This window comes from Gorilla gorilla, chromosome 10 (assembly GCF_029281585.2).
Source record: "Gorilla gorilla gorilla isolate KB3781 chromosome 10, NHGRI_mGorGor1-v2.1_pri, whole genome shotgun sequence".
Taxonomy (NCBI): Eukaryota; Metazoa; Chordata; class Mammalia; order Primates; family Hominidae; genus Gorilla; species Gorilla gorilla.
Window position 1 is genome coordinate 124,052,628 of NC_073234.2, and position 24,392 is coordinate 124,077,019.

The 24,392-nt window shown below is 41.8% G+C and overlaps 1 protein-coding gene, 1 non-coding gene and 1 pseudogene across 6 annotated transcripts in view; 2 read left to right on the forward strand and 1 right to left on the reverse strand.

The window, feature by feature from the left end:
* LOC129526019 (basic proline-rich protein-like) overlaps nucleotides 1-24,392 on the forward strand; it is a 328,162-nt pseudogene that overhangs the window by 66,726 nt on the left and 237,044 nt on the right.
* Nucleotides 996-24,392, reverse strand: part of CORO1C (coronin 1C) — an 84,592-nt gene continuing 61,195 nt past the window's right edge. For all 5 annotated transcript variants that reach the window (XM_019038806.4, XM_063694288.1, XM_063694287.1 and 2 more), the window contains 8 exons: nucleotides 15,867-15,996; nucleotides 12,873-13,054; nucleotides 11,435-11,554; nucleotides 10,180-10,284; nucleotides 8,120-8,265; nucleotides 4,862-4,919; nucleotides 4,504-4,749; nucleotides 996-3,413 (listed from right to left, as the gene is read on the reverse strand). In XM_019038806.4, coding sequence (XP_018894351.1) covers nucleotides 3,294-3,413; nucleotides 4,504-4,749; nucleotides 4,862-4,919; nucleotides 8,120-8,265; nucleotides 10,180-10,284; nucleotides 11,435-11,554; nucleotides 12,873-13,054; nucleotides 15,867-15,996 — 1,107 coding nt within the window. In that variant the 3' untranslated portion in view covers nucleotides 996-3,293. The remainder of the gene's footprint in view (nucleotides 3,414-4,503; nucleotides 4,750-4,861; nucleotides 4,920-8,119; nucleotides 8,266-10,179; nucleotides 10,285-11,434; nucleotides 11,555-12,872; nucleotides 13,055-15,866; nucleotides 15,997-24,392) is intronic.
* On the forward strand, nucleotides 22,342-22,402 carry LOC115930309 (U7 small nuclear RNA). Its single transcript, XR_004066951.1, has one exon. It is a non-coding gene; the product is annotated as a U7 small nuclear RNA (small nuclear RNA).

A 24,392-nucleotide genomic window follows, 5' to 3' on the forward strand; every position in this document is an offset into this window, starting at 1 on the left:
CGCAGAGAGAGAAGGAGCCACTTAGAGTTAACAGATTCTTAAGAGCCAACAAAGAGTTTTTCTGGATGTAGAATACCAAGTACAGCAAGGGAAGTGACCTTGAAAAAAAAAAATGGAAGTTCCCCCCAGACGAGGTCTGGCTGGCTGTCTGGGGCCAGCATGCTGACCTTCAGGTCTTCTGGCAAAGAATCAAGGTGGCCTGAGTGAGAAAACAAGTTAGTCATAAACAGACCACCACGCGTCTCCCGGCTGACTGCGGGCACCTCGGGTCTACAGAGAGCCCTGCCAACTTCTACTTCCTGCAGCCACGAGTGGACCAAGAACATGGCAGCCATTCTTCTCATAGACTAAAGCAACTTTAAGATAAGGCATTTGAGGAAGGGGAGCTTTATGCTGACCATTCATCATATTCAGAAAAAGCAAACAGTGGGAAATTCTTTGCTACAATCACTGAAATGTCACGAGACAATGTCATAGTGCAAAAGGGATGCCCTGCAATTCAACTGACCCTGGAAGCCTGCTGGAATAAAAGTCACAGCTGAGCCAAGAGAATTTTGCTTCTATTGAAGAAAAAGTGCTTTCAAAGACTCTGTCAGAAAATCAACTCATAATAGTAACAGTAGCGGCCATGCAGTGAGGGTTGTTTGTGTGGCCACACAGGTATTCCTCTCATCTGAACTACATGGAATTATCATCCTCCTTTCAAGAAAAGGGACTCAGAAGGATTAGGAACCTCATCCCAGGATACACCGCTGGCAAAGGTCTGAGGCAGGATCCAAAGGCTCAGGTCTGCTGGAAGCCAAAACACAGTGCTTGACTGGCTTGGAGATCTCACTTGCACTTGAGCTGAGCCATCCACACGCGCTTCCCCTGTACTTACCCCCGGAGAGGAGTACGGCACCGTGCTCGTCCACCAAAGTCAGAGAAGCTATGTCAGGCAGAGAGGTGGGGGCTGCCTCACAGACAGCCAAGGCGTGAAATAAACACAAACACCATTTTGTAATCAATGATTTTTATCTCTGAAAATGGAAGCAAGTGTTTTGACAGAACACTATGGCCACTCTATAAGAGCCGACCTAGGAGTAATTCACTGTCCTCTTCTGGGATGTCACGGCTTAAAAAAAAAAAAAAAAAAAAAAAGACAAAACAGGAAAATAATCCACAATGCTTTGGGCGCCTACTCTGAGCTTGGCTGGGCATCCATTCATTAAATAAGTCATAAGCTACAAACTAAGATCAGGGTAACTTTCCCTTGCCCTCCTGCTTCTCTTTGAACCACATGCCCTACGGTGTTTCACCACCATCAACAACTTTACTTCATTAATTCGATATCAGAACCTTAAAACACTTCTGAATCTTAGACAAAAGGTCCTCAGCAGATTACACTGATAAAGAAACAAATACAGATTTGAATATAAGTCATTGCCATTATTGTTTTCTTTACATCTCATGATCCACTTCAATATTAAACACATACATACACACACACAAAACCACATCAAACATTCAGATGCCCTGAAATTGTGGAGACAGCACTCCCAGTATTGGCTGGATAAGAACATGGTCCTTTTTCTACACGGACATTACTCCAAGTTCGGCTGTCACCACACTCTGCCCTGACCCTGGCTCCCTGCATACAGACGTTTCCAGCCAGTCCCATGCCCACACCAGCACAAGCATGTGCAAGAATTCCCTTCGTGGTCCCAATGGCACTACACATTTCACGTTCAATCACAGACAGCCCTTCCAAAACAGAGGCTCCTTAAATCTTGTTTCCCAAGCATGCACTATAAGAAACTGGAAATGGGGCAAAGTTCCAGCTAACCGAGGAATGAACAGGCGACCAGAGCTCAGTCTCTGGCCCCCTCCGAGTCCGGGGAGCCTCTGTGCTTTGACGCAGCCTTGGTGCGAGATGGAGAGACAGGGCAGGTTAGTTGTGCGGAGGGACATGTTTGTATGCATTAAAGCTACAGCAGAGGTCTGCGCTCCTGTTTCTGCTTCACTCTCTATCATTCTCCTCAGTCTAAATACTCATTCGATCGCACCCTCTGGCCGTGTCTTAGCTTAATGTGGTTAGAGCTAAAAAGGCAGGAAGGAAAGAAGGAATGGCTGGGGGAGCCCTGAGAGAGGTCGCAGCACATGTGAGGAAGAGGGTAGAGCAGGAGCTTTGTTGGTGGAAGGAGAGCCACTTCCTCCTCCAACACAGCATGGGGACAGCACGGGGAAACAGGATCACCCAGGGCAAATACCCCTCTCCACATGCCCACATTTTTAGTCCCCACCACTGTACTCAAGAGCTGGGCAAGCTGCTGAAAAGGGCAAGAAGGAACACTCAGCAGTACACGTCTTCCTGTCCTGGGCACCCTTGTCAAGTATTGACCAAAACCTGAAACATGATGTTTAAAGTGATGAATGCAATATGATCCTAGGTGTGTAACAAACTGCAGAAACACATGCTAGTTTGGGTTAGATTATAATCATCTGAAGCACAGGATAACCGAGAAGCAAAATTCCATTCTGGTACAAACACCCAATTTCTAGAAAAGAGAAAGGAAAGGAAGAAATACGACGTGAGCTTTTTTGATCAGAAGACTCCATGAAATGAGAGCGGTGGTAATATGAATCCACGTGATTTTTCAAGTCTTCCTGTTGTACAGTCATCAAAATGACCAGGTTTGTGCTGCAAAGGAGCCAGCACCATGTGGCTACTGCTTTGATTGTTCTCAGATGAATGTTTATACAAAATAATATCTTATCTTCATTTAGTTTATAAACATACACAGTGCTGTCCCTTTCAAATTAAGGAAAAAAAAACCCACACACAAATACTGCAAAGTAGCAAAATACAAAGGAAAACAAAGCTACTTTTGGTTTTGGCAACATTAGAAAAGAAAGAAATATAAAAAGCAACGTGGCATTGGTCCCTATTCATTAAAAAAAAAGGGTACTTGGGCACGACACAATCAGAATTAGTTTGTTTTCTAAAATTCAGAGTATCTGGGATTTTAAAAGTAGCACTTTTTAAAAAGTTCAACAAGTCACATAACACTTAAAACATCAAAAAAGCTTTCTGATAAAAAGCTCAGCTTTTAAATCACGTTTTGTTTCTGCAAATTTGGGAGACAAATTGAGTTCTTACTGGAATGTGGCCTATCGCTGGTTGACAAATCTGAAATGGAATGTCTCCAAATGGCAGTGCCTCCCTTTCCGCCCTCCCTAGGACCACACCAACAACCAGCTCCCAAGCACAAGTTCTTGCTCCCATTTTTTCTGTAGGGGTGGGGGTGGGACCTTCAGGCTGCTATCTTTGCCATCTGCTGTTCTAACTTGGAAATACGCTCATCTTGATTGCAGATTGTGTCTTTTATAGATTTGATCTCTTTTAAAATCTCATCCAACTTGGCTTCATTTTGCTAAGAAAACAAACAAAAAAAGGAGGCAGTGATTAAAATGCAGTAAACAAAGTTCAACACTGTTCAAAACTTGTAAGATATAAAATGTAGTTTTCTATTTTGCAAACGGCAAGCCATAGTCACCAAGTTGAAAAGAGAAGTCAAAGCCCTACTATGTCTGGGGCTTTGAATGCAATGAGCACTGGCCGATCTATCTGAGATCCCGTGGCAAAACAACAGTGTGTCACAGTGTCACAGTGCCACTTCTGATCCCGAAGCCTGTGCATTTACTCAAACAAAGGGTCTCCTGGGTCACGGTTAGACTATAGGACAAAACAGGCTCCTTCAACAGTGTCCTACGTCCTAACCACCCCAATCATTCCATCAAGAGTAACTTCTATCTGACCAGAGAGAGGGGTGACTCTCCCAGAGGCTATAGAGCTCCTGCCATCTGTGAGGGAGGCTCCTTCTTGGGAGGGAAACCCTTGCCCTGTGTGTCCACTCCTTCTCTCTTACCCAGGACCTGCTCTCCCGGCAACAGCAGCACTCTCCAGTGGCCGCAGCAAGTCAAAGGCAGGCTTGATTCCCAATTCCCCACCCAAAGGGCTCTTGCCTAAATCCCCCTTGTTGCCAGCCCCACACCGCCAGATCCTTCTGTCGTAGCCACTCAGCTACATCTGAACATGTGCCACTCCCTCCTTCCAGGGACCTCCTCTCCCTGGTGCCTATGACCCCACGCTCCCATGATATTTTATTTCTACCCAAATCAGAGAAGGGTTTAACTAGTTTGGCAAAAGACAGGAAAAACCCAAGAGGCTCCTGTTCACACTGAGAGATAGGAGGAAACTGATACCTATCCCAATCATGGTGGTTTGTGGCCACACTTGGCTCTTTTAATGGGGCTAAAGGAGCTTTAACTCCGTTAAAGGAGGCAAGTGTTGCCACAAACCACCACCATCACGTGACCGAGGACCTTCTCCCACTTTTTCGTTTACTGAAAACCCCTGAGCACCCAGCTGGGGCAGTACTCGCCGACGCCCTGGACCACAAGGGCTTTCTAGAGGATAAAGCCTGAACCAGCCAAGCACCCCTGCACTCCACTGGTCCTCACCACACTGGCCGTGTCTGTGGTTTTCTTGGGGACGCTGATCAGGTCGCACTTCTTGTTTGCAGTGGGCTTGCTATCCAGAATGTTCTTCTTGACCACCTTGAGATCCCTGTTTTTGCCTGGAATGTACCCGTGCTTCAAGGAGATGAGGACTGGGTCTGCATTCTTGCCTTCGAACCACTCTTCTGCCTCCAGCGCGGCCTCTGGCCCCGCTGTGTCAGGATACAGGTCATCTTGGAAAAGGTCGGACTACAAGAGACATTTGGCACCCATGGGTAAGGAAGAAGAAAGGCCTGGGATTTTTGAATTTTATTTTTACATTTGTTTAAAATATGGATTGTCTAGAAAACTCAGCACTCACCTTCCTGGGAACAGTCATAATAATAGGTTCACACTTTCTCTCATGAAGTTTGAAGAATCTTCAGAGGGGAAATAAAGGCAAAGTTGCATTAAGTGAAATATGAGGTTGACTAACAGGATGAATAATGAGTTTTCTACAATGCTGTCTGAAATGTCAAGTGCTTCTTTACCCATCCCCACATCTGATCCACCCCGGGAATAGGCAGAATTTAGTGTTCCCGGTTGACAGATGAGAGAACGGAAGCCGAGAGTCACTATGCTAGGAAATGGCAGACTGGAGACAAGAACCATGAGTAGAGGTCTACAAATGCCAATTATCTGGGGGGCAGACCAACTGTGGTGGAAATAATAGCAACACTGAAACTGACTCACTTGTGAAAAAATTACCATGTCAACATACAGGAGAGAACACACATCTGTTAGATTGTATCTACAACGCGGGTACAAGGTCTTCTGCCAGCTTGAGGTGGTTGAACATGTAAGTAATAAATATGACTTTTAGAAAGCAAAAGAAAACAATCCTAGGATTATGATTTTCTCATCCTAGCAAACCACATCGTACATGACACTCAAGAAAAATGTGAAACTATCCAAAATGTGGAAAGAGAATGTAAAGCAACTTGCACTGTAATATTGGAAGAAGGGAGCAAAGAGCTCTGTAATGGGGAAGAAAGGTATAACATTTTTATTTGTATCCTACAAGAGAACTAAACAGACCAGAAACGACTTCTCTTATGATGACCCTGATAAGGTCAAGCCAATTTTCTTTTTCAGTCAAGACGGGAAACAACAAAAAAAGTCTCTAAAGCTCCTGGCAAGAGAGGTGGCCTTAGTGAGCGTCCTGGCCAGATCACCAGATCAAACGGCTGGTGTGCAAGGGGGGAGTTGAGTATGCGCGTCAATGCTGCTGGGGAAATGTTTTCTGAATTCCAAGAGTTTAAGTCAGAGAAGACACTGCCACATCAAATATGCAAAACCATTTCTCCTGGAAACCTGCAGCCTTTGGCATCTGAAACTGGGCAGGAGTCCATTGAAGACAACCTGGTAGATACACTGCTCTAACGCATCAGGGGAACAAAAGCTGAGTAGAGCTCAGGGTGGTAAAGGTTTATAAAATCATCGTCCTCTTTAAAAGGAAGGTTGTGTCAAATGTGCCTGTTTACTATTTCAACCAAAAACTAAAAGAGTCCCAGATAAACCAAAAACCTTTTTTTTTTTTTTTTTTTTTTTTGGGACTGGGTCTTGCTCCATTGCCCAGGCTGGAGTGCAGTGGCACAAGCTCATTGAGGTCTTGACCTCCTGGCCTCAAGCCAAATCCTCAGCCTCTGGAATAACTGGGACCACAGGTACATACTACCACACCTGGCTAATTTTTTTAATGTTTTGTAGAGACAGGGTCTCACTAGATTGTCCATACCGCTCTTGAACTCCGAGGCTCAAGTGATCCTCCCACCTTGGCCTCCCAAGTGTTGGGATTACAGGGTGAACCACCACTCCTGGCCCAAAAACATTTTTAAAGACTGATTTAATGAAAATTCTGTGGTTAGTATAGCGAATAAAAAGACTGACTTGGCTTTGACTTCCAGCTCTACTACCAAAACCCACGAGAGTGTGACAACCTCACCAAGCCTTAAGTTCTTCATCCATAAAATGGGGATAAAAGTTACACCTACCACATATGGTTGTTATGAAAAGTAAGAGGTAGCAAGTAGCATATTTAGCACAGTCCTGGCATACAATAAATGCTCAAGAAACACTTCATAAATCGGAGACATTCCGAACAACTGTGTTTATAGTCTGTCGAACTTTTAGATGACAACAAATGTGTTTCGAAATACTGGATGTAATCATAAACTTGAATTCAGTCTATTTTGAACCACATTTTGATTAGTTTGGTTTAAACCACAATTTTCAATTATCTTTAACAGCTTTCCTTCATTATTCCAACTAAAAAAAAATCACATAGAGAGTTTTGGTTTGTTTGTTTTTGTTTGTTTGTTTGAGATGGAGTCTCGCTGTGTTGCCCAGGCTGGAGTGCAGTGGCACCATCTCGACTCACTCCGCCTCCTGTGTTCAAGTGATTCTCCTGACTCTGCCTCCCAATTAGCTGGGATTACAGGCACCCACGACCACACATAGCTAATTTTTGTATTTTTAGTAGAGATTAATATAAAAAAGGGGCTTATAAAAATTCTCTTCCTTTTATTTGGAAGACGTATCAATTCTTTAATTGTGAGACCAGAACAGCAAGCGTTTTAAAAGTCCACATAAACACAGTGTTACACAAATGTTTGGTACGACCTTATATGTGATGATGCAGTGCTAATTATTCTGTGGTTTGAAATGGCCAGTGGTCACTGAGTCTCAGAGGATATATTTGTTGACTAGCATGAGAAAAAAGCCTGTCCCTTAGGAAGCCTGCTAGCATTTAGAATATGAATTTTCTAAAAATCAGAAGTAGTACAGAGAGGTAGAAATTATATCATAGCTGAACTTCCTAAATCAAGCTAACCTACCGCCCCATTATAGGACCTTTGGTTTCTCTATTTTAGGACCAGTGGGGCCCCAAATACAGTTTTGACTCTGGTTCTTCCACTCATAGGGTAGGAAAACCACCCACTTTTCCATCCCCGAGCCAGGCTCTCCCTACTTGCCCACCAGGGAACACTGACCATGGCCTCAGCTTGAAGATTAAAGATGCATGTTTCGCTATTTCAGTAGGTGTGCAATACACCCCAGCTATGCTGCTTCATTGTTGCACTTCAGTTATATGGGCAGGAAATGAGGTATTAATTCCACAGTACACACAAGGATAGAAAGACTTGGGCTTCATAGAATTTCTTGTAGCTGTATTGCTCTGGTATCACCAGGCATTCAGGTGATGATAAAAAGTGAGATGTGCCGGGTGTGGTGGTGGGCGCCTGTAATCCCAGCTACTTGGAAGGCTAAGGCAGGAGAATTGCTTGAACCAGGGAGGCGGAGGTTGCAGTGAGCTGAGATCACACCACTGCACTCCTGCCTGGGCAACAGAGCCAGACTCCGTCTCAAAAAAAAAAAGTGAGATTTTTTTCTAATGAAGAAACTCAGTTTTAGTGATATCCTTAGAAAGTGCCATCTCATGGCAATGTGTACAATTCTACTACTTTCTTGCTCAGAATGGTCAGATATTTTTGAGATCTGAAGTATATGCTAGTCTAAGTACAAATAATTGTCACACAGTTACACCAACCTAGAATACTTGACAATCTCGATTCTTTACCTGGCAATCTCACATTTGTTAACATCGAGTCCCCTCTTGGGCATGTAACCCATCCCTCTCTGAGGCTCCTTGCTGCTGAATGTGTTGAGGTAGTGGACGTACGGGGATTCATCCGTGATCTCAAAATAGCGAATACTGCTGTCACCCTGTAAGAAACCAGAGACAAGTTTGTGTCTGATTGTTAACTGAAACATCTGGATTATGGGGGTGTCTCTCTCCTCTATAAACCCAGCAGTAGTTGGGACCCCGCTTCAGTAGCTGACCTTTTCTTCCTCATAAAGAGGCTTGCCTAAAGCATATAACAGTTTCTTTTCCTCACAAAGTAACCCCTTACTTATCAAATGCTAGCATGCCTTTTAAGTGGTTTCCTCAGCCTCCTGGCTCCTGGCTCTAATTTTACTCCCCTGAGCCTAGGCATCAGGCCAGGGTTAGGGCAAAAATGTTAATGCCTCTGCCAAACAGCTACATTGCAATTCAACTTTGAAAAACAAACAAACAAACAAAGACTAAGAGGACTGCTGAGAATGCAATTATTGATTTAAGTATTCATTTACTGGCATAACGCAATGCTGTTCACAGACCTAAGGGCACCAATACCAGGCACTGAGATGATGATAAAAAGTGAGATTTTTCTAATGAAGAAACTCAGTTTTAGTGAGTATCCTCAGAAAGTGCCATCTCATGGCAATGTGTACAATTCTACTACTTTCTTGCTTAGAATAGTCAGATATCTTTGAGTACTGAAGCATATGTTAGTCTAAATACAAATAATTGTCACACAGTTACACCAACCTGAACAATGACGGCAATCTTGTCTGGCAGAGAGGAGATATACATATATGTAAGAAAGAAGAAGACAAAAATAGCTAGGTGGTATCATGCCTCAACAGTGCTCCCAGTTCTCATGATTTCCATTTGTCTCAATGACTGAGATATCTAAAGCAATGGAAAAGAAGCTAAACCCTTACTAGTCATTTCTGCATGCCCAAAAGAATTTTCCATCTCATGTTACTAATATCTGAGTAACTGCTCATTTTGTTTGTTTTAATTCAGTCAAGGGCAACAACGGCAAGGTAAATGCATTTAACACCTGTTAACATCTGCAGTAAAATGGCTTTCAAGGGAACAGACAAGATCTCCATTTCTAAAACAGTGACCTATAAAAATGTAAAGCAGGTCTGCAGCATGCTCAATCAGCTATGAAAAGCAAACACCAGCTTTACCACCCAGTGAAGGGCTATCTAACAGGTCTAGGGACTACCTCAACAGCTCCACTGTTATTAATTCATTTATTTCAACTACAAAAAGTTCTAAGGGAAATTCAGCCTACAAGAAAAAAAAGGGAATTATAAGGTTCCCACTTACAAAAATGAAATAATAAAGCTACCCACAGTCTAGGTATGCTGAGCTCATAAGGCAGGAGGAAGGTTTTTGGAGTTCAGTGTGGAGTCTCCCTATAACTGTTATCACCCCTGAGCTTTAGTCAGGCCTCATATCTTCAAGCCCCGAGCCCTAGCACTGAACCCCAGGAACAAGAACCCTCTGGAGAGTCTCTGAGGCCCTCAAAAGTTTGCATCCACAAAGCACCATTCTCCTTCCAAGTCCACGGTGTGTGGTACTAAGTATACCCATGCTCATCTAGGGTTATCCAACAAATTTCAGCATTAGATGTGGCCAACTGGTTGCCCATCCCTGACATAAGTACAGATAAATCTAAAATCACCAATCAGGTAGCACTGCTAGGTGAAGATGAAACACCAGTGTATCTTCTTTTTTTCACAAGAGCGCCCTGATTGGAGCATTTTCCCCAATACCCCAGCCCAATCTCTGCTTCAGTCAAAAGTATGCAACATGGCGTGTTATCACTGCACAACTGGCAAGCTGCACACAGTCCAGTCTCAAGACCTAAAAATACCAAATTATCTGTCCTTGGCTTATAACACACACACACAGATTAGAAAAATTAAACAGATACAACACATTGCCCATCCTCTAAATCTCTGAAGGATAAATGTTTCCACTTACAGCATTTAACACCAAACATCAAAATTACTGTTTACCTTTCCACATAAGTAAATGATGCTGGTGTCAGGGTCATAGAAAGGCAGCAACACCCCATTGCTAGTGTCCATCTCATGAAGAGCAATTGGTTCCTGCATATTTTTCTGGGGGGAAGATAATAATAATACATATATGTGTGTGTATACATTTTTTTAAAATAAATTTTTATAACCTTATTATATATTCTTCTATCCCAATTAAGCGAGCCATTTTCCTAGAATAACAGAAGTTTGAACTATGCACATACAATACTCATACATGGAAACAGCAACAGGGATGCTAAATGAGATCCAACTCACAAAATTTCACTGATTTGACAACATAATGCACGCATACATCAGCGTGATTTCATGACAATGATGAGAAAGCCCTTCTCCTTTGTTACTGTTTTCTTTTTTTTTTTTTTTTTTTTAAGACTGAGTCTCCCTCTGTCGCCCAGGCTGGAGTGCAGTAGTGCTATCTCGGCTCACTGCAACCTCCGCGTCCCAGGTTCAAGCGATTTTCCTGCCTCAGCCTCGCGAGAGCTGGGATTATAGATAGGCACATGCCACCACCCGTGGCTAATTTTTGTATTTTTAGTAGACACAGAGTTTCACCATGTTGGCCAGGCTGGTCTCCAACTCCTGGCCTCAAGTGATCCAGCCGCCTCAGCCTCCCAAAGTGCTGGGATTACAGGAATGGCCACTGCGCCCACCCTATTTTATTTTTTAAAAGTACTTTTTAAATTATAAAATATGTGTGCTTTTAAAAAGTTGAAAGATATAAAAAAGAACATAAAAATCATTCCATATTCCAAAATCCTACAGCCCAGTGGGTGGCAGAAGCTATTATCATTTTGATCTATTTCCTTCCGACACGTGTACACACAGAGATTGAGATGATAGAATGTATGTTGTATTTTTCCCCACTTAAGCTAATTATGAACATTTTCCCAAGCATGACTATTTTGATTTAGACAACTGATCATATTATTTATGAAATATGAACTTATTTCCCAAATCCAAAACACTAGATTCTTCATTCTTTTTAAAAAATATAGTCAACAGCCTCTTCAGGAGTATCAAAAGTATGTCTTTGAAATACATTTACCAGTAAGTCTCCAACGAGGATAAGAACTTCACATCCAATCTAAGACAAGCAGGCGTTTAGAAAACTACACTAAGAATCCCATAATCTACTTACTCACTGGAAGACCTGCTCAGAACAGAGAGAAAGCTCAAGTGAAAGCAATTGGAAAGGCTGGGGAGGGCGTACCGGATTCCAGAGAGCCAGCTGCCGCTCGCTCATGCGGCTGAACCCAGTGGTGAAGACATTGCCATCGGCCAGGAAGATGGCTCTCATGGGTCTTGCTCCTTCATGTGCTTTCTCCTTCTCCTGGAGAGCAAAAAGGCACATGCCACACACTAAACTGCAAGAAGACAAGGTGAGTGGGGAAACTTGGGCACAGATCCAACCTCACCAACTGCCATTCATGTTCACCTGGGTGTGGGAGGGAGGTCAGTGTTAACCATCCCCCTTCCCCAGATGAGGAAACAAAGAGATACTATGTGATCTGGTCAAGGTCCCTCTGTGAGGCAGCAAGAATGCCAGGATTTAACTCAGAAGACTCGCTCTCTCCACCATATCCTGCTGCCAACCCAAGTCTATGCACTGCAAAAATAAAACACATGAAAGGACTCTGACAAATGTTTGTTTCTCAAGAGGATAATAACATAAGGAGATTAGGCATGCCCTACCATTTCTACCAATATCATAGGGCAGAAAGAAGCCTTGTCTAGTTAACCCTTTCCTTGACCTCAGCAGTTTAATGAATGCACTAGGACAACCCTTGGAAGATGTCGGGTGGAGAAAACACTTAACACAGGGTTGGGCAAGTCCCCAGGGCTCAGTAAGCACCAGCTACTATCATTGCCCAACTCTTGAAAAGAGATGCTGCCAAAGAACAACCACATCTCAGGAAGGGCCTCAGAGTGTGGCAAATGAGGCCTTCTCAGACTTACTATGTGTAGTTTCAACACTGACTGAAGACCCAAATGTCCATCTTTTGTCAAGGTATGTGATTTTGTTGAGGTCCAGTTTGGGTGGCAGAAACTAAGACATTGAGCTGATGAGAGAACCTGTTGCTTTTCGCCCCGCACATTCACTCATTCATTCATTCATTTATTTATTTTTGTATTTTTAGTAGAGATAGAGTTTCACCATGTTGGCCAGGCTGGTCTCAAACTCCTGACCTCAAATGATCCACCCACCTCAGCCTCCCAAAGTGCTGGGATTACAAATGTGAGCCACCATGCCCGGCCACCTGTTGCATCTTTAACAGCTGTGTTTGGAAAAGGGTGAGGAATTGATTAATCAACATTCAATACTAAGCTGCAAAATCAGGAATGCAGCCAATTGGTTTCATTGATCAAGACTTATAAACTCTTAAGGACTCTAGTGAACTGATACAAACTATTTCTTTGTGAAAAAAGGCTACAAAGTGAGAGACTTGAGTAAAAGCTGGAAAATTTACAACTCTGGAGAGAAGCACAACTGGGGAGACAGAAGCCTTTATAAGCCTTCTCTTATTCACAGTTGGTGTCTACACACAACAGGGTCCCACTGACCAGTACTGCTGCCTGCCTTAAAAAGCAGAAAGCTCACACTCACTCAAGTGCTCCAACTACTGAGTTTTCATCCTAGGAATACTCACAGCAACAATCTCTTGTTTCCTGGGATCAATGACTCTCACTTTCTTGTCTTTGGAAGCTGTGCAGATCAGACTGCCATTCCGGTTCCAGCTCACATTGTAAATCATGTCTGAATGCATATCGTCCAAGTTTATAAGGGCTTCCCCTGTTCCCACATTCCAGATGATAATGGCATTATCACAGCCTAAAACAGGCAAAACCATCAAAGATTAGAAGATTAGAAACACCTATGTAACACACTCAGAAAACCACAGATACAGTGAGAATACATATATGTATATGCAGAGAGAGAGAGAGAGAAAGAGAGAGAGAGAAAAGATGCGGCTGATTGTCAGAGGCCCTACCAGAGGCCCTACTTACTAACAGCGTTAAAAACTGAAGTGACAAACGAAAAAGTTTGTATAAAAGAAATAACAGTGTTAAAGTAAAAACACAACTTGTTAAGTTTGGGTTCATATGAGACAATCAACCAAACAAAAACAAAGAACCACACCAAAACAGAACCCTATTTTCTTTAAAGAGTTAACTGGGCTGGTAGACCCAAGTGACTTCAAGTTTCCCTTTCTAGTAAAACAAGCATCAGGGTGAATATAGCTTATTTCTCTGCCAAATAAACTAAAAATAAAAGGTTTAAATGACTGTTTAGGGCACTCAACAAAAACTCTGGGTGGCAGGTTATTCAAATCAGTGAGACTCTAAGACACAGCTTTGGGATATTAAAGATGGTACAACAGTGGAAGGGAAAAGCCAAGAGTAAGGCCTGTTTGCTCACAACAGATCTGTACCTTTAAATGAAGAGAAAAATAGGCCAAGACCGCTCTGATCATGGTGAGAAGCCCAAACTGTAATCAAGTAGCTACATGGATTCAGAAACGGATTCTGAAAGAAGCCCACGATGTCAACTCATTCACCACCTCAGCTCACCAACTCCTTCCTTCCTTCAAGGGTCTGCCCCACGCCTCCAGGCCCCTTTAAAAAGAGGCAGCATGTGTTGCTCCTAGGATGTTAGTTCAAGGATGAAGCAAAATACGGGAAGGACATCCTAGAGGTGGATTCTTGCCAATAAAGCAATTTGGAAATCATTTAGAAAAAATATCCACTAACATCCAGGATACTCAAGTTACCTAAGGGTTAGAAGTAGGAAACTGGCCGGGCACGGTGGCTCACGCCTGTAATCCCAGCACCCTGGGAGGCAGAGGCGGGCAGATCACCTGAGGTCAGGAGTTGGAGACCAGCCTGACCAACATGGAGAAACCCTGTCTCTACTAAAAATACAAAATTAGCCAGGTGTGGTGGCACATGCCTGTAGTCCCAGCTACTTGGGAGGCTGAGGCAGGAGAATCGCTTGAACCCAGGAGGCGGAGGTTGCGGTGAGCTGAGATCATGCCATTGCACTCTAGCCTGGGCAACAAGAGCGAAACTCCATCTCAAAAAAAAAAAAAGAAGTAGGAAACTGGAGAAAAAAACTACACAACAGTAACAAAAGTTGAAGCTAAACTCTGGGATGGACAATTGAACCTTCCTCTGTCTTCTTCCCCATAGGCAAACAGGTAACTTCAGCCCCGGCAGCTGGATCACATAGCCTAAAAATATGCAGAACACGACAATCACTCATTCTCCTTCACATGTAAAAGGGAGAATGCAGACCAGTCTGTTGCTGCTGCCCTATGTTGAGCCTTGATGAGAAAGGTAGCAGGGAATTTTCCATGAAGGAATTCCAGCTCTGGAATTTTTTTCCTCTCCTTAATCAGACTGAGGTTCTGAGAGAACATCAAAAATGATTCCCAAGTATAGTCGATGGTGATTACAAAAAACATGGCATCTTTTTTGAAAAGTGGGCCTTAGTTTCAATAGGTACTTGGCATTATAATTTTTTATTTAACTCACTGTGAGTCATAAACATTGTGTATTCCCAGTTAAAAACTGAACTGCCCCTCCTCCTTTTTACTGGTGAGGGGAAAGACCTTTAAAAATCCTATCTCTAACATTAGTATCACTTTTTAAATAAACCACTTTTATTAAGGTATAACTTACATACAATACAATGCACCCATTTTAAGTATATATTTGCTAAGTTTCAACAAATGTATAAACTCATGTAGCCATTACTATGATCAAGATACAGAATATTTCCATCACCCCACAAAGTTCCCTCATGCTCTCTGTATTGCTTTCATAAAAGAAAATGAAATCTCCAATTTTAGATAAAGGAAAAGATTTCTGTACAACACCAGTGTCCAGAAATAGGGGACTTATCAAGTAAAATGAGGTATATCCAGAAAATGGATTAGTATGAAGTCATTAAAAATAGGAAGAGAGCTTAATGGCACGTGAAAAGGGTCACAGCCTACCACCAAGTGCAGAAAGCAGCCCATGTGTAAAGTGTATGAACCCATCTCTGTATGTAAAATAATTTATGTATGTGCACAGAAATATCTTTCAGAAAGAAACATCAAAAAAGTAATAATGATCTTCTCTCTGAGTGGTGGGATTAAAAGTGATTTTTTTTCCTTTTGTTTATATATGTTCTCTATAGTATACATGTACTCATTGTATAGCAGGGGAAAATCAAAGTTTTCTTTAAAAGGAAGGAGCGTATTTGCCTAATAGGGGTCTCCCAAAGCTGGCAGCAACACCACAGAGGGAACACAGGGCTTCTGGCTCCCAACAAAGTATATCTTCTACCATATCAGAAATAACCAAAACTATGGTTCATGGAGGGCCCTGGCAGGAACCATGAAACCTACTGAAATTATAGCAGGAAATTCATAGCTTTCCTCAGGTTGTCGAAATGGCCTTGAAACACACACACGTGCACACACACACAAGTATGTATGTGGGCTGGGGGAGCAGTGCACCCCAATACTCTTCACCATGGTTTCCTAATAATCTGCTTTAAAACCATATAGCACACAACCAAAACACACTTGCTTCCCCCCACTCAGAGAGCCACAAGAGCGGAAGACAAGGGGAGGACCGCTGAGCTCAGCTCCCACCTGCGCTAAGAAGCACATTGCGGGCCGTTGGATGCCAAGCCACGATGCCGACTCTCTTTGAGTGGCCTTCCAAAATCACCACAGGTTCAGTCAGGGAAAGGGTGAGTCCATTTTCTGGGATCTGCCATACCTGTTGGAGAAGGAAGAAAGATGATCCACATGAAAGCTACTGCCTTTCATTATCACATTTACAGTGACCATCCACTATAAAGATTTGCTCTATGTAAACAGAACATAGAGTGATATTTGGATGAAAGGCAGAATGTTGTGAAATGACCGTGTTAGGCGGTTTTTTTTTGTTTGTTTTTTTGTTTTTTGTTTTTCGTTTTTGAGACGGAGTCTCACACTGTTACCCAAACTGGAGTGCAGTGGCGCGATCTCGGCTCACTGCAACCTCCGTCTCCCAGGTTGAAGCAATTCTCCTGCCTCAGACTCCCAAGTATCGGCTGTTTTTAAAATGTAATATGTTATCGGAGATCAGGATACCAACAAGGACTACAAAACATTTCCTCTCAGCTTTTATTTAATATTATTTGGGATTTTATTCTAAATTCCTTGTTAAGTTCAAAACTCTCCAGTTAGAAGCATGCAAAAAATTGAAAGAAAACTACAAAATGATTGAAACACTCAACAAAAGGAATGGGATGAAGACACTTAGCTAAGTCTGTGGTTCTTGATGGGATGACATAGTTTTTAAAACATATTTTCTATGATTTTACACTTGGAAAACAAAAATACACTTAATATTTTTATAACATGTATTATAGAAAATATTACAAAAGAAAAAAATGAATTAGACCTCATCAAAATTAAAAGCTTTTGTGCTTCAAAGGACACTATGAAGACAGTGAAAAAACAACCTGCAGAATTGGAGAAAATAACTTACAAATCATACATTTGATAAGAGACCCATAGCCAGAATATATAAAGAACTCTTAGAATTCAACCAAAGGACAAATAACCCAATTGAAAAATAGGCCAGTCATCTAAATAGACATTTCAAGGAAGACATATAAATGGCGAAAAAGCACATGAAAAGATGTTTGGCATTATTAGTAATTACAGAAATGCAAATCAAAACCACAAGCTCTCTCTTCATGCCCATTAGGATGGCTAGAATCAAAAAGACAGATAACAAGTGTTCACAAGCATGTGAAAAAATCAGAGCCTGCACACATGGCTGGTGAAAATGTAAAATGGTACAGCCACCATTTGGTGGCAGACTTTGGAAAACAGCCTGGCAGTTCCTCAAATGATTAAACAGAGTTATCACATGATCCAGTAATTCCACTCCTAGGGATATACCCAAGAGGATGGAAACTATGTGTCTATGCAAAAACTTGTACAAGAATGTTCATAGAAGCATTATTTGTAATAGCCCAAAGGTGGAAACTTTGGGCTACTACAAATATCCACCAAATATCCATCTATTGATAAATGGCTGAACAAAATGCGACATATTCATACACTGGAATATTATTTGGCCATAAAAAAGAATGAAGTACTGATACATGTTACAACATGAGCAAACTCTAAAAACATTATGCAAAGTGAAAGAAGCCAGACATAGAAGACCGCATATTGCAGGATTCCATGTATGTGAAATGTCCAGAATAGGCAAATCCGTAAAGACAGAAAGTAGAATAGTGGTTGCTTAGTGTTGGGGAGAGTGGAGGGAGGCAGGTGGAGGGGTGATAGCTAAATGATTTGGGTTTCTATATGAGGTGATGAAAATTTTCTATAATTGTCTGTGGTGATGGTTGTGAATATTCTAAAACTCAGTGAATTGTACATTTTAAATGGGTGAATTCTATGTGAATTATATCTCAGTAAAACTTGTTATTTAAGAAAATCCTCTTGACTAGTGAAGACATGCAGAAGACTCACCATATCTTAATTGGGGACATGCCTGGGCACAGGGGGAGAAAGGGACAGGGAAAGTATGAGTGGAAGGAATGAAAGACTTTATGTTTAACAATGAACAACAAAGGTTTCAAAAGGTTAAGAAACAAACAACCTCTAAGAAAAGGGCTGAGTTACAGGTAAGCTGAGTAGCATCAAGAACCCTACAGAAGACCAGATATTAAATAATATTTAAGTTTATGAAAAAGCTAAAGTTTAAAATCGTTATCTTCTACATGAAGATTAAAACAAGTAAATTTACCATCAGAAAATGATTTTGAGGAACTAGCTCATGAAAAATTTAAGAACTTGTCAGTGAAAAATCATGTTCAACACTAGAACACGTGAGAAACAGAATTTTCCTTTGTGGGAACTTTAAAGAAGGAGACAAACAATTGTCTGTTTTCAATTGATTAGTGGAAGGCAGAGATCTAGACTGGATGAGTGTTTAGGGTTCAGCTCAGTTCTACTGTCCTGCAAAAAATGAGAACAAAAAGTTTGCCATTCTGAAGAGTGGGAAAAAGTCATGAGTTGAGTGATTTGTTCATTTTTACAGCTAAATTCTGCCCAGGCTAAATATAACCCCTTATGCAAATCATAACAAAAATAAACCTGCATTTTGAGGGCCCAAGCTTAGAACATCACCTAATTTCCCCAGAGCCCCACCATCATTCACCAAATTTTAAGCAAGGCAGGTGTGAACAAGCATAGAAGGAAAAGGATGACCTACCCTGCCCTCTCCCTCCCTCTGCGGAAGAGACCTTGACCCAGGCCTCTTTCCCCTGCGGAGAACATGGGCATCTGCTCTCCTCCATTACTGCATGTTCGCTTTCATCCTGACATGCACTATTCTTATTCAAGAATTTATGATTAGTGAAACAACTCCACATTGAACTTGACTATCTGAATATAAAGCAGGACTGACATTTTGAACAGAACAAACAGAAAACAGTGACTACTAATTTGATCAAAGCATGAAGTCGACGGAAAAACAATTATGAAATGGGACTTCAGTGACTCAACAGGAAAAGCATTTTGCAAGATGCACTGTGACCCCACTTAGAACTGACAGAGTGGTAATACCACCTTCAATCTCCAGATGGCACCCCAACCATGGCCTGCTGGGTTTCCTTGCAAGGACTGAAAACGCTTCTGTGTCTCACTCTGAGCACAGCTAGTGCATTTTCCAAATCACTAATGAGACGTGGAGTGATGGGAGACTTTGCTTATAATCAGCATTTCCAACCTTAAAATATGAGGGTAGAAGCAGAGCTCATAATGGGGACTTAACCTTTTCCTTTCTCTAGCTTCTCCCCATCATCTTTTCCTGGATTAAAAGAAAATTTTAATGATGAAGCAACATTTATTAATTTTTAAAATAAGGAAACTCTGTGTGTTCCTTGTTTACCTCACCTCCAGCTGGTTTAACGGTTCCCTCAGCTGAGTTTATTCACATAAGACAAGCACCTAAGCCATTTTACTACCTTGGTTAACTATTTTTTGTAACACATTTATTGAGTTACAATAAATTGTATTGTAACCCATCTAGTACTGGGTAACTAAATACAGGCCCTGCTCTTGAGAAGTTGATGGTCTAACAGAAAGCAGAGACTTCTATCAGACTGAAAATCAAAGACAACAAATCCAAGTGGTGTGATACAGACAGTTAGAGAGTGAGCACCAGAGTCAGGCAGAGTCTGGTTCAAATCCTGCCTGGGCCACTACCTGTGATGATCCTGGCAAACATCACTGCATAGAGAAAACATTAGTACCTATGCCTGCGAGGTGTGCTAAGAGAATTAAGGAATTAATTAACCCTCAGCACAGAGCCAGACACACACATAGTGCCTCCAGAATGCAGAGACAGTACACAGCAGGGCTGAGATTATGGGCTCTGGCCAGACTGATGTGACTGAATTCCTGATTCAGTCACATAGTGGTGTGACCTTGAGGACATTCACCTAACCTTTCCAGGACTTAATATTGAACCTGCCTTCTGTGAGGTGGTTTGAAGACTAACATGGTAACATGAAACTGACACATTTAGAAGAATGCCTGGCATAACGCAGACACTGAGTGTTAGTTGGTATTATTGCACAGTGCAACCAATGCTATGCTGGCATAAGCCGACCGCACTACTACGAAATTAGCTTCCTGCTAACCAAGCTTGGTCCACCCAGGAGGGCTCCCTGAGGAGGTGACCTCTAAGGATGAACAAGACTTAGGTGAAAGTAGAGCAAAATATGCGGAGAAATTGAATATCCAGTCTCAAAATAAAACACGCAGATGTGTAGAGCAATTTTCTAAAAAGTGCATGCAGCATTTAAACAATGCCATAAAGAAGCTGGCTCAGGAGCTGCTAGGGAAAAAGCACCAGAGTGAAAAAGCTAATACTATAAGCACAAGGACTGCAATGCGAGAAGAAAGTGAGTGAAAAAGTCTCTGAAATGAAATAAGAAGACAACAGAATTCTTGTGTCCACTGGTAAAGAGGGGATGGTGTTCTCTACGGTGGACTGTGGAAAGAGCTTGGGGGTTGGGGGCGGTCTGTAGGTCTTTCCACACTCAGCATACACATGCTCTGGCTGGCGCCCACAGGCCATGCTCACAGGCCTGTCATTATGTGGCTCTCTGCCCTCTTCAGGGTTGTCTGCTACTCTGGGTGATGGCCTGCCTGGTTTGGACTGATGTTCCTGCAGCTCAGGGACAACAACAAACAGAAGCACCACTTGGTACATGTTTGGTCCTCTTGTGTGTAATATGGGATGCTGGCCTGGGTGTCAGAAGACACAGGCTCCTGTCAGAGCTGGGACACTAATTGGTCATGTTAGCATTAAGAAGGGATTTCACTTCTGGGAGCCTGAATTTCCTTAATACTGGGGACAGCTGTGCTTACTCAGGGGTTATTAGAAGGGTTAAATGAGCTCAAACATTTTGCATGCCCCAAAGCACTACCCTAATAGGAAATACTGCAACTAGGGAGAAGAGCATGGGGCTTTCTTTGGAGCTAGACAGATCTGGGTCTGGCTGAGCCTTTTATCAGCTGTGTGACCCTTAACACAACTGCCACTCTCTGAGCCTGTTTCCTAAGTTGTAAAATAGGCCACACTCATGGCTTACTGTGCTGATACAATAACTAAATATAATCATGCACATAAAGGCTTAGAATAGTGCATGGCAAAAAAAAAAAAAAAAAAAGAGCCTACCATATTTTCATGATGACTTTTTTTGCTGTTAATATGACCACTATGACGCCATATATATTTCTAGGTCTGAACATCAGAATTTCTTAGAATGAGTCTTGTCTTCAAATTAATTCAGCACTCTACCCAATTAATTAATACTAACTAATTTACACCCAAGATATCATTATGTGTGAAAGCTCTGGTTTATACCTAGGCCAATTACCACAGTAAGGACAGATCTGATCTCTGTGCAGGCTTGTTAGCTTTTCTTTGTTCTATGGCTACAGACTGGTACTGTAATACCAACCAGCTTTCTCAAAACTGTATGCAGTGAGTGCAGAGGAAAACAGACACAAAACACCCAGAGTAGGCATCTCAGCGCAGCAGAGAGTACAAGTTATCCCTACTTCCTCTTTTTTATTTTATTTTCTTAATTTAAATAATGCTGTGTGTTCCTAACATTTTCTGTTTGGACAACACATTACTATGGCAATGTTTTGTTTTGTTTTGTTTTGTTTTGTTTTGAAAGGACAAAAATGAAATCAGAGGAGCTGCGGTGGCTCAGGCCTGTTGTCCTGGCGCATAAGGAAGCGAGGCTCGGCGTTCGAGACCAGCCTGTGCAACATAGAAACCTCTCATCTATATAACCAAAAAAATGACATTTAGTTCCAAGGGCTCCTACATGAAAAAGTGAATCCATCAGTAAAATCCCATTGTGGTTCTGGAAAAAAACAACCTTAAGCACACGTTCAGTACTACTGTACCATGGGCATCCCTTTCACATGTGAAAGCCTGGATATGGAAAAAGGACAACTCAAGAGAACAATCCCAACAAGAAAAAAGGAAAACTAAGACACTTGGGTTTCTCTCACGTGCTAATTTTAAAGTACAATTAGTTAAATAGTTTTATTTTTCAAATACTGCTTTCCAGACACTGCTTTCCTATTTTAGTCACCCATCAACTTGCTACTGGGCTAGGACTAGAGTTACAGCCATAAAAAGGGTTATACCCCCAAAAGACCCTATTTTTCCATTGCTAAGGAAACCAATTCCAAAGGGGAAATGAAGAAAAGACATGAGACAGGAAAAAGCTTAAAGATGTGGTAGCAGCTGCAGACCAGCACAGCGTCCTACAGACGCCCACAAAGGCCTGCATGTAGGGCATCAGGGCATTCCCAAATGAACCATGACGTGCAGAGCGGCACCAAGTTCGGGAAAACCAAGAACCGAGTGTTGGGTTCCGATCTGCCAGGGTTATAATATCCTCTGGCAAATGGCCCAGATGCAATCTGTACAAAATGGAATTAAGACGAAGCCCTCCCTGCTGAATGCCTGAGAGGAACCAAAACATCACTTCCATTTTTATTTCAGGGAAAAAACTATATTAGAAAGCATTAAAGCTCTTTTAAAATTTGTCTAGCAGGTTTTCCAGTCTTTGTCAAATGCCTTCCCACCCGCCAAAAAAACTGTATTAGGAAAATTTATAATGGAAGCAAAAATGGATTAGATAGGGTATTTTTGTTGATTTCTACAGAAGAATAAACTGATTTGAGAGAAGGGGGAAGCGTCCTTTAAACTTAAAAATTTGGACTATTCTATAGCTGGAGACAATTAAGACTATCATTTTGCAAGGTCTTTCCAACTCCCAGACTCTGGAAGGAACAATTATGCAATCCCATTGTCCAAATTAGCCATTTTTTGCATTTGTGTTTGATTACTACCCTGCAGATAAGGAACAATGTTGAATCAACATCATTCACTAAACTTAAGTTGGCTGCTCTTTGTATTATTTAAAGCACTATTATTTTCTTGGAGCTAAAATTTCCCCCAAGTAAAATACTTAGGTAGCCACAATCTTAAAAATCTCTTTGAGAAGATACTGCTGAAGAAAAGAACTCACAGAGCCAAAACTCTGCAAAGCTAGGAGTGAAGTGTAGTTTCTGGGAGTACGATTTACACAACTGCTGTGTGATAGTATAAAATGCTGTTTCACAAAGTAGTACATGAAAGGTAAACTGTGTCAATATAATTTAATTTTAGGCTGTGTAAAGAAGCCACGTCTAAAAAATGGGGGAATGTATCTTAAGATTGGTATTCCCTCTCCTAAAACTGCAAAGTAGCTGTCACCAAATCAATGCCCACAAAATTAACAAATCAATGCTTAAATGCTTAGGACTTCATGGATTTATACCATAAGTAATACAAAAAGCAGTTTTTAAAAAATTACTTTTATTCTTTTACAGTTCATTTGATAAACTGGTTCTACTGTATTTTTCTACGAAATGTCTATTAAAGGTACTCTTGCTGCTAGGAATCCACTATTGGTATACATCAAAATCCCCATTACAAAAAATAACAGCCCATTATACGTTTACAGCTTCCTTTTGACTCTCTCGATAGGCATAATTATTATCATACCTCCATATTATATGGAAGGCAATTGGGGCTGAGAGCGTTTAAGCGAAGCGACCTGCAAATGCTCAGAACTCCTACTCCCAGGCTCTCCTTGATATCCTTCTTCTACTAAAACTAGGCCTTGTTATACTATCTACTATTTGTAGCTCATGAGCTACTACCAATAGCCTAGGCTTGAGAAACTACACAGAGCTTTTCCGTTAAAAAAAAAAAAAAAAAAAGGCGGGGGGTGGCGGGGGGTGTTGTCTGAAACCATTTGATCTATAATACAGTGTTCTTTTACCTTCAGAAGAGCAAGGTGGAAAATAAGGTATTAAGAAGCAGGTAGGCTAGGAGAAGATCAAACATTTCTTTAAACTTTCATTTCAACTGCTAAGCTATACAAGCTTCAATTACTCCAATAATAACATGATATGGGGGATATTAAGTGATTAAAGGGTGATTTAAATATCAGTTCTATACTTAAAGATTTTTTAAAATTAGAAAGATTTATCCCAAAGCATTATTTAATTTACAAAATGTGCACTCCAGCAATGCCAATAAAAGGGCGACATTGAGGATTCTGGGAAGATGAGAGAATCTCAGTGGCAGCATTGTTTGGGGGTTTTTCCGAAGTCCCTCCGTAAAAAGACAGAGCTAGCAGAAAACAAAACAAAACAAAAATCCAGGGACAACATTTACACAAACTAGGTGATATCCCCAAAATTTAAGCGGGTGGGAGCAAACACCAACAGCCACACGACCTGCATGTGATTGGCCTCGGGTGTGTGTGGGAAGGGACAGCAAGGGGACACCTGACAGACCTGAGGGCAGCAGGCCGGTGTGAGATCAGCAGCAGAAACTGGGAAGGATTTTGCCTTTTCCAACAGAAGCTGGGCACACGGGTACTGAATTTAAAAGGTCTGAAGAGGCAGGCACAATCTAGACCCCAGCACTCTCAAAATCACCCACAGCGGGCTCCCTTCCAGGATGGGCCCACAAAGGAGACACTCCAGGAAATGAAATCGAATTTCAGCAGGATAGCA